The 18,714-nt window shown below is 48.1% G+C and overlaps 1 protein-coding gene across 8 annotated transcripts in view; it reads left to right on the forward strand.

The window, feature by feature from the left end:
* ATF7IP (activating transcription factor 7 interacting protein) overlaps positions 1-18,714 on the forward strand; it is an 815,446-nt gene that overhangs the window by 300,371 nt on the left and 496,361 nt on the right. For all 8 annotated transcript variants that reach the window (XM_078640236.1, XM_078640253.1, XM_078640244.1 and 5 more), the window contains one exon: positions 4,111-4,194. In XM_078640236.1, coding sequence (XP_078496362.1) covers positions 4,111-4,194 — 84 coding nt within the window. The remainder of the gene's footprint in view (positions 1-4,110; positions 4,195-18,714) is intronic.

The following is an 18,714-nucleotide window of genomic DNA, read 5'->3' on the forward strand; positions in this document are numbered from 1 at the left end:
CATGTTCTGCCCTGTCAAGGTCAATGCCTGCCAGCTGGGTCTGGGCTGCTTCCAGTTGAAGCCCGACTCCGAGGCCGCCAGTGCGTTTGTGTATTCGTTAGAGTTCCTGTACTTGTCCCGTCACTTGCTTTCTTGTCTCAGCGAAGCTTGTTGTCTGCTGCTGATGAAGCTTTCAGTTTTCCCCTAACTACTACCTTTAGAGTTCCCAGATTGTAGAGAAGGAATCATCTGGAGTGTCGTTTATCGTTAAGAAATGTTTGAATGCTTTAAGTTACTGGACATCCACATTCCTATGGAGGAGGGTTTCCTGCATACACCAGGTTTGAGGTGTAGAAGGTAATGATGTAAGTGTCAGTGTGAGGGGCTCAGGGGAATGGTCAGATAGTGGGAAATGTTGGAGACAAACTAAAATGTTCACTGGTGACGCAGAGGCAAGTCGTTTGGGGCCCTCTCTGTGTGCCACAGCCACTTTAATTTCAAGCTCCGATGAAGCAGCCACAATCCATCTGAATAGGTCGGTGACAAACTAATTGGTGTTGGTTCCTTCATCCCCGGTTGGGTTAGCTCTGATGCGTATATTATTGCATGACGTTGCAAGTCGATCTGTTGATCTTTTAGGTGAATGACTTCCTCTTGGAGCTGCTCAATCTCTTCATTTCTGTCTGCCTCTTGGTCCTCCAGGGTGGAGACTCTGTCCCCAAGGCCCTCCAGGTCTTTGCGGACCTCTCTGATAGCACTAGTAAGATCTTTTTTGAGGGTTTGATGGTACTTTCTGAGAGGTGAAAAGGGCCTCCAAAAAGTAAGTGGTTAATAGGGCGCCTGGGTCTTCTATGTTTGATGTGTATTCAGTCAATGAGGGCGTCGTGGAGTCTCCCCCCTTGTGTCGCTCCGGGCTTAGTGAGTATTTCTTATATCCAGCATTCCTTTGTCCCCCTTCCTGTAGCCATCACCTCTGGCTGGGGACCAGTCCGTATCAGAAAGGCTAGTGCGGTCATAATTCGGAGCCCAGAAGCAGAGAATTAGCCACGGCCAGTGTGAGCGGGGGGGACGGTGAGGCAATGAATGATACTATTTTTATTTATCATGATTTGTATAGGGGGAGAATGAGTCAGGGAGAGCTCAGCATCCAGATGAAGCTTGGCTTCTACATTGTAATCGTTTTTGTTGGAGCCCTCTCGTTGCCCGAGATGGAGTGTGCTGTCCAGATCAGGCTATTCGATCTCAGTCTCTGGGGCCCCCTAAGTGGTAGACAGGTGTCACTGTGAGAGCGCTGCTGTCATGTCCAGAGTTTGCTGGAGACGTCTGTCCCGGATACCCGTCGTTTTGCTACAATAGCAGACTGCGGGCGGTCGTGCTGATAAAGAGATCGGGGATATACACATTACCCGTGTCATCATTTTTATACAAGAAAACCATTTGTGGAATTTTGAGCCTATTACCGCTCCCTAAGTTCTGTATCGTCAGACCCAGGGCATTTTTTGCTGTCGAAGAGACTTGGGAGTTATTCACTTTCCCGTGCCTGTAGTATAATCTGGAAACAAGAAACAACTTGTGGCATTCTGGACTTATTGATGCCCCCTTAATATCGGCACCATCAGATACCTAGAACCTACTGAATACACTATTGTGATTTTGCGACTGTCTTGGACAGCGCATACGAATAACAAACCTGTTTAATGATAACCATCTTTATGGTATCGTGTTATAATATTGGGGAGTTTGAAAGACCATTCGGCGAACTCTGAGATATTTTATCTTTGTGGGGGATTCTTATATCTTTAATCCTGAAGAAGGTGTTGGCTCTCTATTTTCAAGCCCACTGAAACGCGTCAATGCAATTCTTGAGTCATACTACATTAAGTCTCTGAAACAACCACTCCAACTACGATATTACACGAATTGTGCAGTGGGATTGTGTTTTGGACTAGTGTAGTCTTCTCTAAGCTATAGGAACTACTTTCCTTATTATATTGGTTTCCCACTGTACGTTTGTAATTCATTAATGATGATTATTGTATCAAGTCTTTTTTAACAATGTATAATATTTTTTATTGAAATAAATAGTATACTTTTTTAATGATTTTCTCATTGTTATTATCTCTACATATTAACTTTCTGCTCCATTTTCTGAGTTAAGTTGAATGCTGTGTTGGTAAACATCTATAATTTGAGGTTGTGTTTATAAGTGAAGGATGCTAGTGTAAGTTTATCCAAAGGGGATTTTTTGCTTTGACTTAGTCTTTTGGTACCCAACCCCTTTGGTTTGTGGGTCCCTCTCTTTAATTAGAGAGAGGTCATGTCCAGAGTTGCCAGGGTTCACTGATGTGCAGCAGGCCCACTGGGCTAGAAAGCTGAAATAGAGGATCAATGGGGCCTGCACTCCCCAGCATGGACATTGACCAGTGGTATTACCCTGCGGCATCAGGGTGTGCGTGTGCCACTTGAGCTGGTGGTAGGCGAGCGAGGCCCAAGCCTCAGATCCACTCTCTGCTGGTCAGAGCCCGCAAGGCCCAGGAGCACCACGCCCCAAAAGGAACTCTATCAGACCAGGAGGGGCCCCAGGTCAGCCGTGCTCTAGCCAGACGGGCGGGGGGGCCCTTCCCTCCGGGCTTACCAGCCAGCCACAGCAAACAAAGGAGATGGGCATTGACGGGCAAGACCCAAGTAACTGATCCAAATCACATGAGTCTGGGCCCACCCTGTTTCAATCTCCCTCAAGCAGTCCCAAGTGCCCCCGGGTAGGACTCTGCTCTCAGATCTTCTAGGGACGGCACACCTGCCTGACACTGCTGTTCTGCCAGGCTGTGGAGGTGCCAAGGTGGTAAGGCAATTGGATGCTGTGCGTGGCCCAACAGCACTCACATAGCTTAGAAAGCACCCCCGGCAGGCAAGAGCTGTCCATGCTGCGTCCCGGCCACAGCAACCCAGATCGCGGGGTGAGATAGGAATGGGTCTCTCCCTGAAGTTCTCTTTTGAACAAGCCCCGTCAACATGCAGCCTTCAGCCCACCACCCAGGCGGAGCAGGTAGCTGGTCGTGCAGACAGTCACCTCATGGTGCTGGGCCCAGGCTGTTCGCAGGCACCAGGCCATGACAGTAGGCTGGCTGTAGGGCCAAGCAGGCTCAGTCACCCTGGGGTCCAAGTGCTAGGATGGCGGGGTATGACTCTACCACGCTCCTCCCAGTCGAGAGTACACATATGGTGCAGGTACCGGGAAAAGCTCCTCTTGCATGCAATCACTACTACGCTATCAGGGTCCTTGACCAGGGACCCTCCACTGATCTCCGCTCTGAGCGGCAGTGACCCGGAGCTGCATGCCTCAGAACTAGGCTGGGTAGGGCACAGTTACTACCCCTGCTCATGGGCGCTGTGGCAAGTTGACATTACCCCAGTGTCAGCGGTGGGGGATGGAAAGACAGAAAAGTGTCTGTCATCTATCACCACGCCCTTGACACAAACAGTTTAATGCCAATTTAGAAAAAAATGATTTTTACACAAAGGTACGCAAACAACTTGGCAGTAAAAGGGTTACAAATGTACATCTAGCAAATCCTGGAATGCTTGGAGCTTGTTTAAAGGGGAGTAGTCTATCTCACAGGAAGTTTCCATGGCTGTTTTTGGTTGGCTAGCCGCATGGGGGACTCCTTATGCTTTATGTAGGTTTCACATTAATTGCCTATATTGTGTTTGACTTTTGGAATACAAGTGCTTACCATTCTGGTGATGCTAGGTATTTCATTCTAGCTGTGTATAATCTGAGTATTATGCCTTCATTCATAAGGCAAGCCCCCCTGATTCTTCTGCATATGTGATAATTTTTCTGGCATCCTTATTGCTGTCCTGACACTACATCTGTTTTCCCTTTAAATCTCCTTCAACACGTGCACAATTGGTTTCTGGACACTTATCATGTGCCAGAATACGTTTTCTGTATGGTGAAACTGATGTCCTGATGGAGGCTGAACGTCAGACGGTGAGTTGCTTTTTAACGTTGGGATGCCATTCTACAATTGTAATTCTTTTAGGCTCTCTCTGCAAGAACTTGGGTCACAGTCTAAATTATTTTGTAGTACATATCCATAAACTGATAGCTTCCATTTTTGCATACAGAGAAAGATGAACCTACGGCAGTGGCAGAAGAGCTTGACACCAAGCAGGACGAGCAGAGTAAAAAAGAAAGCTCACCAGAAAAAAGTGAGTACAAAGTAAGGGGGAATTAACAGGTTGCCATCCTCGAATCGTTGCAGTGTGTTTAATCGGCATTCTTTTCATGCAACAAAAGTGCAGATCTACATTTGTTGGTCTGACATACCAGCGTCTTTATGTGCCTTTGTTTTGAGGACAACAATGGATTGCAGTTAACTATATGTTTTTGTTACATGAATCTTTTCTGCATTCACATGCTGTGGATTATTCCTCCATCTGATGGTTGGGTTAAGTCGTCAACCATTTTGTTCTCTGTTCGTCCTATCAGACGCACACCCAAGAAACCCTTCGACTTAGTCTCATTCTTCATATATTTTTTTTACGATGCTTGGATATCAAAGCACAAGAGAGAGAGCATTGGAGTTAAGGAAAAAACAGTTGCGCCAAGAGGATACTTTTCCACTGAAAAAGAAAAGAACAGACAGGAGGTTTTGTGGCATAGGAATAGAACCTGAAGACACTGAAGAGGTGAGATGGCTGATACCTTCTTTGATCACATGAGTCGGAAAATGTAAAAGGGCTATGGAGACAAACACGGGGTCCGCGACTTCTGTCTCCCAAATTACCATTGGTTGGAGTTCTGTGCAGTGTGGTTATACAAAGAGCAGCAAATAGCTATTCTGTACAGCTTGAGGTGGAACAACCTGAATCCTGTTTCCTCCTAGAGATGTTACTGCCCAACCAGAAGAGGAACCAAATGGTCCCGATGCTGATCAGTGTCCTGGACCAGGGTGAAGGGAACTTTTAAAAATCTGCGGCTGCAAAGGCCATCACCCAAAGCAAGGGTGGGAAGTAAATATGGTTTATCCACCAGACACACCCCTCCCTCCTTTCATCAAGAGAAATATCTCAGATGACTCTGACATCGTAGCAACAGCTCGAAAGAAAGGCAATGCCTCCACCTCAACAGGTCCACTACTGAATAAAGTGAGCTAGATAGCAATGGTGGGCAATAAAATTGAGTGGTCAGCAGCAGTGTAGTGGTGCTTAGTCAATATCCAACATTTTGCTCAACCGGCTCACCCACCAACAATGGGATGAAAAAGAACTCCTGCAACATCTCCCCGAAGAGTTAAAGATGAGAGCAAACAATGTGGTTCAGGAGGAGTAGATCATTGTCAAATCCACATTGCATCCAGCAGACCCAGCCAGTAAGAATGTGCCTACGGGAGGTGGCTAGCTAATACAAAAAACTCTTAAGTGGAGGTAAAACAGAGGTTGTAGTTTTCAGTCTCAATGCTGAGTGAACCACTGAACGGTGGCCTAAAGATCTTGGAGAAGTTCCTTTTTGTCCTACATGCTGTTTGCATGTGGATATAGGCAAGGACCTTAACTTCAAGGCCCATGTTAAATCTTTATGTATCACCGGATCTAGATTACTGTATGTACTCAAGAAGATCATGCCCTACATACCCAAGCCTGCCAGATGAGACCCTATCCAAGCACTTATCATTTCTTGCAAGGCCTACTGCGGTTCTTTTCTGTTTGGCACACCCAAATACCTTCTTCACTGCCTCCAGCCTCTTTAGAATGCCGCAGCAAGACTTATCATAGGCGTTAAAAGAACCTCATCCATCTCTTCACATCTGAATAAGCTACGATGGTTTATACTAACAATGATTATGTACAGTGATATGCCTCTGACACAAACCCATTTATCTCAATAATCATGATGCATATATGAATTACATTTTTTCATTGTGTACCCTTCTTAGAGCTCCGAGGTCCTTCAATGTTGGCTTCATTGTGTCTTCTAGAAAGTTAGCCATTGAGGCTGTGGTTTGGGTGTTGACAGCAAAAATATGGAGCATTCTCCTGCTGACCATTCAGTCTCAATCCAACATGATGAACTTCAGGAAACTGGTCAAGATTTGGAGAGTCACTTTTGGCCAGAATCAGAGTTAGCTGAAGCATTGTTTCTTAACACTTGCCTCAAGTGTAGGAGAGTGGGGTCTGCAATCCCATATCCACCCCAGATTTTTGCTTTTTGCTTCACTGGTTTACGACTTTCCCTGGCTGTGGGGCCTGCTAATCAGACCCACAGCCTAGCTGTTCTCTCTCTAAATTGACAAGCATGTACCTTAGGTGCATTTACCAATTGGTACTGGGCCACCTTATCAGTCCCTGTACAGTATACCTTAGGTATCCAGGGCATAGGTGTACCCAGGGCCTACCAGGGGCTGCAGCATGTATTATGCCACCCCTGGCTGGCCACCCAAATCTGACACAACTGGCTGCATGACAGCTGGGGCAAGGTGGTGTAATCACCCTTTGCTTTAGATATAGTATTCCTATGTCTAACCCTAAAATGGACACATATATTCCTATCAGTCACTCCTATGGCAGACCTTATCAATCCTGAAGGCAGAGTGCTTGGAATTATGTGAGATGGTGCTCTAGCATGAGCTGAGCCCGTTTGCAGCTTGCGGAACCAAGTCCTCATAGCTGTTCCATGATAACGCTATACCATATACTCTTAAGTGCATTATGAACCTCGCGGTCAAATGCTAACTTTGGCATAGCATTATCAAAACATGTCGAGTAAGGTGTCATACGAATTGGAATACTAACCCCTCGCCAATTCTGGCGACGGGGTTAGCATTCCACCCTTCTAGAGGGACACGACATGTATGTAACTGTGAACCCCGGTTAAAGTTAACTCAAGCCTCAGCATCACAAAATGGATGCTGCCACCACAGACACAAGTCTGACCTCCTGCTGCTGGGAGTCCTTCCAGCGAGGGAGGCCTGGACAAAGGGTTTACTGTCAGGGGCGGTGCCAGCACCATCCCAGACAGGATTTTGTGTATCCCAGGTAGGCAGGGCTGAAAGGAAGGTGACTGCAAGTGGCACCCCGGTGCTCACTGTGCATATGCCGGCTCAAACCAGTTCCAGGGGCACACCAGCCCCTGAGCTGGGGAGAAACCGGACAAAGGAGAGGGGTGTAACCACCCCCCTCCTGGTCCCACCCATGGGCAGGACCTAGTCGCGTGCCAGCCCCTTTTCTTGGAATAAAGGTAGGAGCGGGCACCCTTCCCAAATTAGATCATCTTGAAACTTGAACTGCTTTCCACGAAAGGAACTCTTGTCATTCTCTGAAGACTCTCCCTTGTGGCTAAGGAGTAGCCACCCTGCACCAGCAGGCACCATCTAAGCGCTTGCGGTTTGCTGCACGTCCATCCTCCGGATCAAGACTGCCCAGCTCGACGAGACCCGGATTCCCTGCCATCTCTGACTTCTACCTGCATCATCAGCCCAGCTGAGATTCGTGGGTGCGACGAGACCCGTGGGACCGGCTATCTTCAAGACCTGCACGACGCTTAACCAGCACGACCGCCGAGGGACCCTCGAGTGAGTGCACTGGGGTTTGAGAAGCCCCAACCCTAAGCAGCTCCAGCACCGAAGTCCAGCCCCCCAGCATCCACGAGATCTGCGTGGGGCCCTTCTGCTTCTTTGCTGCTTGCCACGGCTAGTGACCCTCCTGACGACGTACCACGACGTTTTCACCGCTGGTCTAGGTCCTCTAGACTGGCCCTTGCTCCTTGTACAACAAGAAGTGCCCTGGACCCTCCTGGTCCACTCCAGACGCCATTTTGACTCCACCGCGTGGGCTTGCCTTTGCCAAGGTTTGTTGCTCCAATCTTGGATCCAGCATCGCCGACAGCAGACACCATCGTGGGACAGCTCGCACCTCCAGCCTGGACGCCGACAACGCCTCCTGGCCCGTGTGACTGCAGAGTCCAGCGTCGCCACTCACCTGATCGCGGTGACTTCACCCGGTGCCATCCTGGTGCCCACACAATCACTGGCTAGTGATTGAGAACTAAGTCCCCTCTGCTTTCAGGTAGTCTCCTTCACTGATCCAGCCTTGGATCACACCGAACATCTTCACTGGTCGCCTGCCAGCAACATCTTCTTTCAGGCTCCATAGACTACAACGAGGATTCTTGACGTCATTTGAACCCTATGCAGCCGCAGCCCCTGTGCTAGGTAACTCGAGCATTTCGGTGCTCCAGCACAGGTTCACTATCCTAGTGTCCAGATCCTTTTTCGTTTTTAGTCTACCTGGTCGGATTCGTCCGGAAACAGTAACTTTAGAAACTGCTAGCATCCATAGACTTTGTCCCGCATCCCGCGTAAGAGTTCCCACTCTGCACCCGGGTTCCCTAGGCCTCCTGCTCCTAACCTGAGGGTTCAGTAAGGTAGTCCTAGCGGTCCTGAAGCCTCTGGATCGTGTTACTTACCTGCTAGTATTTCGCATTCCACTTTTAGAGTATATGGTTTTTCGTGCCCCTCGGGCATGTGTGTAAATTGTGTAACTTGCAGTATTTTCGTAAGAGTTTTGTATTGTGCTTAGCTCCCTGACTCATAAAGAGTTCAGGGTAGTCTTGTTATAAATAAATATCCTTTATTTTTATAACAACTTGTGTGGTGTCCTTTCACTTGGTGTTCAAGGGGTATATGTGATGGTAAAACAGCTGGCTTAACACGCCCTCTAGAGTTTAGCCTAAAGACTGCTCTTGTCCACGCTACTAGGATAGCTGGTCTAATAAGGTTGACTTACAACCAATCATCAATAAGGGTTGTTTGGAATGATACAGAGTGATCACTAGAATAGTGAGCACTATATATCAAGCCAACTTCTCACATCAAGCGCCTGCACACTTCAGAGGAAGTAGCTGTATGTGATGTATTTATATGTGTGTGTATATATATATCTATATCTATATCTATATATATATATATATATCAGTCCACCCTTCCTTTAGCAAGAAGTTCACCAGGGACTCAGCGGGACTTGCAAACAGGTAATTTTAATGAAGGCTCTGGCATGACCGGTTTCGGCGTGTGCCTTTTTCAAACGCCACGTCCTTCTACAATGATGACTCCCACGTTGTGGTTCTTAAGAGCTCCTCCCTCCATGTGGTGGTTGGTCTTACCTGGAACTAATTGTCTCTTGCTCGCTTCTGTATTGGGGACTACCAGTCCCACGTTGCAGCGCGCTGGCAATTTCGCTTCAGGTAGTTGGTGGCTTCATTCATTAAAAACAAAGTTGGTTTCTGCTTTTCTCGTCCCAAACTCTCTTTCACCACCTCCTTGGCTCAGCAGTCGATAGCACAGACCGGGTGTCAGCGTCACTCCGCACCCTCTGTGCACGATGGTCCCAGCTGCTTCAAACGCCTCAGAGGCTTCTGTGGCGGGCCGTCAAACACACCCGATATTCTCGGAACACTCTCAAAATCCAATTTTCAAACTGGCCACATTGTAGAGAGAGAGGGGTGTGTGTGTGTGTGTGTGTGTGTGTGTGTGTCTGTCTGTCTGTCTGTCTGTCTGTCTGTCTGGTACCTCACATACCTATTGGATAAACATCTCTTTTGCACTGCACTACGTGTCCACCTAGTGTACACAAGAGGAGCAATAAGAAAAGGTTTATTAACCACTCCAGTGGTAAAATAATTCATAGAAGAAGCAAAAAAGATTTCTCCTCCAAGAAACACACCTATGCACATATGGAATCTCAATGTGTTACTAACATAGCTAATGAAATACCCATATGAACCAGTGCATAACGCACAGATACAATTAATAACCCTAAAGACAGCCTTTCATAATTGCTAACACCTAACTAGAAGAGTTCTTGAAATCTAAACCCTTACCACACAGGAATAATATCTTCAAGATCACAAGGATAAAGTAGGATTGAGAGCAACCCCAAGAATTACACCAAAGATGGAATCCCGTTTCTATGCTAACCAAGCTACACAATTGCCGTCTTTCTTCGAACAGCTGAAAACACAGGCAGAAAAATCATAGCTGACACTGGATGTCAGATGGGTGATTTAGTGTTGCCTACAAAAGACAAAGACAGTCAGAAAGGAGGAACTGTTTTTCATTCTCTTAGTCCACGCAAGCAAGTGCTCCATGCCACAACGGGTACTGTTGCAAGATGGATAATGCAAACAAGTCAACATGGCCAATTGGCAGCAGGAGTAACGCTCGGAAAAACTACAAACGCACTCCACAAAAAAATAGGGAGGCAAGACTTGCGTTCATAGAAATTAAACAATAGACTGCCCATGCTGCAGCCACATGGCCTTCAGTGCACACATTCATGAACATTATTAAAAAAATCCTGTGATTCTGGGCAAATCACTTAATCTCCCCGTGCCTAAAAATGAAAGTGTGTGTGTGTCCTCATGTAAAAACGTAACTTGTGCTATGTAAAGCGCTCTGATACCTGATTCAGTTCGGGTCTAGTTCGCGCTATATAAAACTCTGCAAAAAACAAAAACAAAAAAAAAATATTACTTGGTGGACATTCAATCCAGATAGGAACGTCCAAGTGGGACAAAGTATTAAAAAACACTTGTTTGCAAGCACCCACTCGGAAGGATCTAGTCTCCCAACAGCTGGAAATCCTGGTATATAACCAATGCACAGCATGTGAATTCAGAAAAGTGGACCCAACTGCTAGTTCATGGACTAATGCACAGCATATGAATCTAGAAAATCCTTCATACTGCAAAACTAATTCATCAGTACGTAACCTTTTCAGTTTGGCATGCTTAAATGGTCGAAGGTCAAAAGTGTGAAAAACAAATTTTTGCAACGTGAATCTTTCAGGATTCACTATGCTGTGCATTATTCCGCGGTCTAGTGGTTGGGTCCGGAATTGTAGTCTTTTCTTTCTTTCTTTTTTTTTTGTAGCCCAGGTGGGCGTCGACTTCCCACCTTTTGGTGTACTTCCTGTGTCGTCGGCACGCTTCCTGCGGAAGCTCCCACCTTTGGGCGCCATCTTCAGATTCTTTTTTCCGCCGTTGGGTCTGGATCGTCACCGAGAGGCTCCAGAGTTTTTTGGAGGAAAGAAGAGGAGAAAGACGAATTTTTACACAGAAGAGATTGGAGAAGATACCGAGGAACAAGATCACCAAACTGGGACGACGAAGAAGGAGGAGAACTTCGAGATCTTTGACGTCCAACGGAGAATGCGCACACAGGGGGCCCCCTGAGCGCAGGAATGGACAAAACACCTTTTAAATTCTGCCGTAACTGCCACCACAAATATGCGCAGAAGGACCAGCACCCGGTCTGCAACCTCTGCCTGCCGGTCGACCATGAGAGCAAGGATTGCCATGCCTGCTCCGCCTTCACCCTGAAGACACTCCGTTTTAGAGAGAGACAGAGAAGAGCCAACTACACCATGCAAGGCAAAGGCCAACCTCCGTTGCTTCAGGACCTGGACCTCTCCAGCAATGAAGAGGACAACATCGCCAAGGGACCAGATGACTACTCAGTCGTAGAGACCGATAAGAAGGCATCTAAAGAGGTAGTAGAGACGTTGACCCCTAAACCCCCGACAGACTCTCGAAAGCCCGAGTCAGGCTCTCGAAAAACAGAGTCCAAGTCCTTGAAGGGCACACTGGCGCCGAAAATTTCGACGGCCGCAGCTGCATCCAAGGATAAACCACCCAGCAGATCCTTCGAAAAGGATTCCTTGGCGGCGAAGACCGGCGAAAGGCCAAGGTCCTCGAAGCACGTCCCCGAAAAGGACCGCTCGACTTCGAAGGAGAAGGACCCGCAGGTTGCTTCGACGTCGACGACTAAGTCGAAGAGATCGACCGAAACGCTTGACGCCGAACATGCCGCCGAGATGGAGAGGAAAAAGAGAAGGCTCGAGGCCGAAATGGAGAACATCCTGCAAAGGAAGACAGAGTTCGACAAGAAAATGAAAAGGTTCACGATGCCGTCGAAGCTGCCGATTGTCGAAATAGAAGAGGAAGAGGAGTTTGACGGCGAAGAGCCGCCGAAAACTTCCGAGCCCCAGGAACACCTAGAGGGAAGAGGGCCTGTACCAAGAGGAAGAAGGCGACAATTACCAGCGAACGAGTTTCGGCTTGGCATCCTCGATGGCGCAGGACCTGGAGTGGCAGGACCTAGACTCCAAAAACCCGGAAGAGCCAGTGGAGACGTATCCTTCAAGGCCTTCCCCGCCAGATGAAATTTGGGCCTATAACATGGTCATCAGGAACAGGGCAGCGGCTTATGGAGTCAAACTGGAGGAGGAAAAGCCAAAGGAATGCTTCCTCTTAGAGACCCTGCTCCCCACTCAAACAAAGAGTCAGTTCCCCCCCCCCATGCTTCAGAGTGTCCTGGACCAAGGGAGGGAGGCGTTCAAAGACCCAGTGACCTGCAGGTCTGTCACACCTAGGACGGAGAAAAAATACAAGCACTCCTCCCAGGACCCTCCCTACATCCAGGGATCCGTCACGGTGGACTCCATTATTGCGGCAACAGCCAGGAAGAGGGCAAACGTCCCAACAACATCAGACCCACCACCAGAAAGTAGGAGGATGGACCTAACTGGGCGAAAAATAGAGAGGAATGCAGCGGTACACTGGCACATAGCGAACTCCAATTCCCTACTAAACAGACACCAGTACCAGCATTGGGACGAGGTCGGACAACTGCTCAAGCACCTCCCCGAGGAATATCAGCAAAGAGCGTCACACCTGGTGGAGGAAGGAATATATAGCAAATTTGTGCCTGAAAACGGCCTTGGATGGCGCTAACACATCCAGCAGACTTATGATGATAGGAATCACGGAAAGAAGGCATGCCTGGCTCAGGATCACAGGATTCAAGCCAGAAGTACAGAACAACATTCTGAGCACCCCTTTCAATGGAGAAACACTGTTCGGGGCACAGGTGGATGAAAAACTCACCCAGCTCAAGAAAGAAAATGAAACTGCAAGGTCCATGGGGGCCTTACAATTCAGAGGGATGAGAAGGGGTACCCCGACACGGAGGCCAGACAGAAGGGGAGGAAACCAGCAAGCCCACCAGGGCGACAATCAATCACAACCGGGACAGCAAAAACAAACCTGGCAGTACCAGCCTCGGGGCCAGTCCTTTCGCGGGAGGGCGAATGGACAAGGGCAAACAAGAAGAGGGGGCCAGCAACCCACCTCAAAGTGACTCAGTTCCGCAAAGCGTGCCCACTCACACGACCCCTCCGAGGGTGGAGCACAAAAAGGTCAACAAGAGAGGGTTACACGGCCCAAACATCAACGAACATGTAACACCAGTAGGAGGCAGGCTAAGACACCTCTTCCAGGAGTGGAAGAGATAACTACAAACAAATGGATACTCAACAACAATGGTCACAAGCTACAGGAAGTTGGGAAAATCTAGTGGTTGTAACGCATGCAGTGCAGGAGGAGATAACGTGGTGGAACTGGGAGAACATAACAAAAGGGAAGCCTTTAACACCACCAACTCCAATGGTGACCATCACCACGGACGCATCCCAGATGGGATGGGGAGCACACATGAACAAGCTCAAGGTGAGGGGTCTGTGGACTCCAGTAGATGCGGTCAGACACATCAACTACCTGAAACTGAAGACCGTGTTCCTCGCCCTGAAGGCATTCCAGAAACAACTGTACAACCAGAGAGTGTTGATACAAACAGACAACATAACAACGATGTTCTGCATCAACAAACAGGGAGGAACACAATCAGTCGCACTATCCAACCTAGCGCAGGAAATATGGAGATGGGCCATCCCACTCAAAATAGACCTGCTAGCCATACACCTACCAGGGATGGACAATGTGGAAGCAGACTGGCTCAGCAGACAGACATCAGCATCCCACGAGTGGGAGTTCAATGCACAGGAAACGCAAAGGCTATTCAGGAGGTGGGGAACACCGATGATAGACCTATTTTCAACACACCGGAATGCAAAATGCCGATACTTCACATCCAGGCAACCAGGGGAACGATCCCAGGGAAATGCCCAATGGATAAGCTGGTCGAAAACATTTGCCTAAGCTTTTCCCCCCATACCACTGAAGCACAGGCTACTCAAAAAGTGCAGAACCAGCAACATGACTCTGATCCTGGTGGCACTACAGTGGGCAAGGCAGACATGGTACTCAAAAATAATGAAAATGGCACAGGGACCACCCCACATGTTCGGAAAAAGAAAGGACTTACTCTCCATGCAAAACGGAGAAGTACTACACCCAGCGCCAGAGAGCCTCAGCCTAGCTGCAAGGCTCCTGAAGACCGAGTTTGCACACCTAAGGCTACCGGAGAGCACCCTGCGGGTGCTACGAGCGGCTAGGAGACCTACCACACGAAGGTGCTATGTGAAAAAATGGAAGAGGTTCACACTATGGGGCAGCAAGAAAAAGCTGGACAAAAAGATGACAAGGGAAACACCGGTGCTAAAATATCTGACACGCCTGCTGAAAGAAAAACTAAGTTCATCCTCGCTAAGGGTGCACCTAGCAGCGATAGTAGCCTCCACAAGACGAGAGACAGGAAGGAGCTTCTTTACATCACAAGTAGTAAAGAGATTCCTGGAAGGGGCAAAAAGGATCCCACCACCTAAGAGGATGCCGCCACCGGCATGGAACCTTAAGTTAGTCCTAACAGAACTTATGAAAGCGCCCTTTGAACCCATTCATAATGCCTCACTACAAATGCTAACAATGAAGACAGCCTTTCTGGTGGCAATCACCTCGCTGCGCAGGATAAGTGATCTGCAAGCGCTGACACTACAAGAACCCTACATTCAAATACACAATGATAGGGTGGTAATGAGAACTGACCCACACTTTATGCCAAAGGTGGTGTCTAGGTTTCACATGAACCAGACTATACAAATACCAAGCTTCTTTCAGAAACCATCCACAAGTGCAGAGAGAGCACTTCACACTCTGGACGCTAGAAGAGCAGTAATGCATTACACGGGAAGAACTAAAGAGCACAGGAAAACAAAGCAGTTCTTTGTGTCCTTCGCAAGCAGTTTCCAGGGTAGACTAGTAACGAAGGGAACCATCGCACGATGAATCGCACAAACTATACAATTCTGCCACAAACAGTCAGGCCAAGAACTAGCAGAAGGGGCACGAGCCCACTCTACCAGGAAGAAGGGAGCAACAATAGCCTTCCTGGCTATCACACCCATTCAAGACATATGCCTGGCAGCTACATGGGCTTCCGTGCACACGTTTACTAAGCACTACTGTGTGGATATACAAATGAACAAGGAAGCACAAGTAGGACAGAAGGTCTTTCAACATATATTCAACAACCAACGCTCATCTTCCACCCAGCCGCCACAAACATAACAAACGGCTACAAAGTCTATGCACAGCATAGTGAATCCAGAAAGATTCATGTTGCAAAATATAACAGTTTCTTACCTGTCGGTGTAGTTTCGCAGCTTGAAGATCTTTCTGGATTCACTAGAGAACCCACCCACCTCCGCCAGAAAGATGAGGCAGGAGAAGAAGATGGAAATACAAGGACAATATACAAACAGACACCTTAAAAGACAAAGCTGAAAAATCATTTACTTGGAGGAAGAACTAGAAAACATTGCCAAAGGATTCACAAACAGAACACAAAAACAAGAAAAAAGAATCCGAAGATGGTGCCCAAAGGTGGGAGCTTCCGCAGGAAGCGTGCCGACTTCACAGGAAGTACACCAAAAGGTGGGACGTCGACGCCCACCTGAGCTACAAAAAAAAAAGAAAGAAAAGACTACGATTCCAGACCCAACCACTAGACCGCGGAATAATGCACAGCATAGTGAATCCAGAAAGATCTTCAAGCTGCAAAACTACACCGACGGGTAAGAAACTATTCGTTCTCCAGTATTGGGGTGTCTTTCATAGATTCACATGCCTGAATCGTTCCCCGTCGTCGGAGTGGGAGTCCCACGGTGTGAGAAAGTGGCTCTATATATACTGGACAATAATGATGTACAGTGTGTATAGAGTCACAAACCCTAACGGTATAACAGAGGTTAAAGTCAGGACTGACCTTACTCCCAAAAGTGGTAGCTTGGTCGAGCAGTAAGGCAGTACCAGAGCATTTGTTGTACATGCTCAGTCAGCAAAGGATTTCACACACTCAAAGACTGAACTCCAGGCCAATGGTTTTTATATCCAAAGATATGGTTGTTTTATTTTTAGAACCAACAGGCATAAAAAAATATACTTGGCTAGATATGAGAACTCTCATGTAATTACTTTGCAAGGAAGCAATAAAGTTGATGAACACAATAGGTACAGGAGTTGCTGAAGGCAACTCGCGTCTAGACACACTTTAGCATTGAGCTCAATGGATTGTTACCTTAAAAGTACGGTTGATTACAGTACAGACTACTTTAGTAGTTCCAGGACTAGATCCTAGATTCAGTCCTGGGGTCTAAGCTGAAAACAGATTAGCAAAAACGTTTTAGTTACTGTGGTGAATTTTCATGAATATAAAGCTGTTTTAAAAGTCCACACTTTGAAACTTTTCAATGACAATCTGGCAATGTTATTCAATGGGAGAAAATTCAGGTTGCAGGTAAAGTATGATCGCGTTACTTTTGTAATCCAGTCTTGGGCTTCTAGGGCCAGCACTGGGGTCTGAACTTAAAACAGGTAGGTAATTGCGTTTCAGTATTTCGTATGATTTTTAAAGAATATTTGCAGTTTTCAAAAGTAGGCACTTAGAAGAAATTTCATAGAAAAGCAGACAATGGGTTCCTATGGAGAAAATACAGATTACTAGTAAACCCGGTAAGGATTACTTTTGCGGTTCAGTACTGGGCTGCAAGGTATAGTACTGGCTTCTCGCCTGCTTGCAGGTGAGTACTTCGGAATTTGGCTGATTTTATATGAATATTTGAAGTTTTCAAAACTTCACTCTTAGAACATTTTCGAGTCAAAATGTGTCAATGTTATCCAATGGCAGGTAAGTGAGTTACCGGTTTCCAGGTGAGTACTTGGCTGGTGAAGTTAAGGTTCCGGGTATAGACTCAGCGGTCCACCAGGGTCAGGTAAGTACAGTCTGATCCGCCCCAGCAGCACAGGGCCAGCCGGGTGCAGAGCTAGGTAGGCCCAATGATATCAAATAGGGGAAAGGGGGGCCTTCGGTTGGTGGCTGCTGGCTAGCAGGTCTCAGTGCTGGGGGAGCTGGGTTCCTGGTCACTTGCTCAGGGCAAGGGGGGAAGTAGGGTAGGACAAAGGTGGCAAAGCCAGCGGCACTTGGGCAGCTGGGTGCAGGGTGCTCTCGAGCCGACGGGCGCTCAATGTTATCCAATAGGAAAGGTCAAAATGAAACAAAGGCTGCAGGCTCTTGGACTGAGACTCGCCAGGGGCTACCAGCACTTCGAGAGGTAAGTTGGGATCTTGGAGCACAGGTAGGTACCCCAAACTGATGCACAGCAGGCTGTGAGCTGCCAGGTGCAGGGGTGTCTTTGGGTGTAGGAAAAGCTTACCCTCGGCTGGTCGCGGTTGGGGTGGCCCCTGATTCTGAGTCTGCAGGCGTCCCTGTAAATCCCTAGTATATGGTACTCAGTTGTAACCAGGGACCACAAGTTAAATGTCACTCCTGGAGTGCAGCACCTGTTGTGCCACTGCTAATGTGACCAGTGAAAGCAACGACTGGGTTTGCCACAGCAGCCTAGCCTTGCAGTATCTAAACTGCAAATTTGACCGCTCAAATTGCCCCTTTTTCCAGGCCTAAAGCTTTCTTTTTAATGCTGGTAAGTCACCCTAAGCTAGGCCCTAAGTGCCCATAGAAAAGGGCGTGTGGTATTTGAAAACTTGGGTGTGCATTCTTAAGGTTTATATGCCCTAGCAGCGAAAAATCTCCAAAGACCTTTTTCACTATGGCAAGGCTGGCTTTCTAATAAAAAAGCATTGGGATACATGATAACACTTTATAAAGTATAACCCCAATCTGAAAGAAACACGTTAGATTCTTTACCTTAGAATAACCCCCAGGCGTCAGACTGGATCATGAAAATTTTGCATAGCAGTACCCTTGCGCGTCGGTAGGCGTCGTCTGCGACTCCGCGTCCGTCGTTGGTGCCGGGATGATGTCGCCGGAGTACTTAGACGCCGCCCTCGCGCGCTGACGTCCGTTCTTTTTTCCGCGCCAGCTAGCGCAGGTCCGGAGAAAGCAGTACCTTAGTCATTTTTTTGACTAAAACTTTTTGATCTTTTTGATCTCTTCTCGAGTCTTCACGACTCTCGGTGCCGGTAGGGAATGCCCGGGTTCAAGCCCCGTACCGACTGCAACCGACTGATGTTGGTTACCGATCCCCACCGCCGGTGCCTGTCTCGGGGCCACAGTCATCGAAGCTCGACGAGCCGACACCATTCATCGGGCTCCAAGTCTTCAGGTAAGAGGCACAAGAAGTCGAAGAGACGCCATCGCTCTTCTGACTCCCCCCGACGCTCACGCGACGCGGCCGGGAGTTCGGGCGACAACGCCTCCGCCGGAGCCGCTGGCGCCGCGGCCAGCTCAATACCCGCCGGTACCTGGGCTGAACGCGACACCGGAGGAGATCGAGGCCTTCCTCATGGCCATTAGGTCCCTCTCTCCTCCGTCGGATCTCACGGTGCCTGCGGCCCCGACTGGGAGTCCAAGCGGGCCGGGTGCTCCAGCCCCAGCGACGTCGAGTGCTTCGGCGCCGTCGGCGACTTCGGTCCCGACG

The sequence above is a fragment of the Lissotriton helveticus genome, chromosome 1_1, assembly GCF_964261635.1.
Source record: "Lissotriton helveticus chromosome 1_1, aLisHel1.1, whole genome shotgun sequence".
NCBI lineage: Eukaryota > Metazoa > Chordata > Amphibia > Caudata > Salamandridae > Lissotriton > Lissotriton helveticus.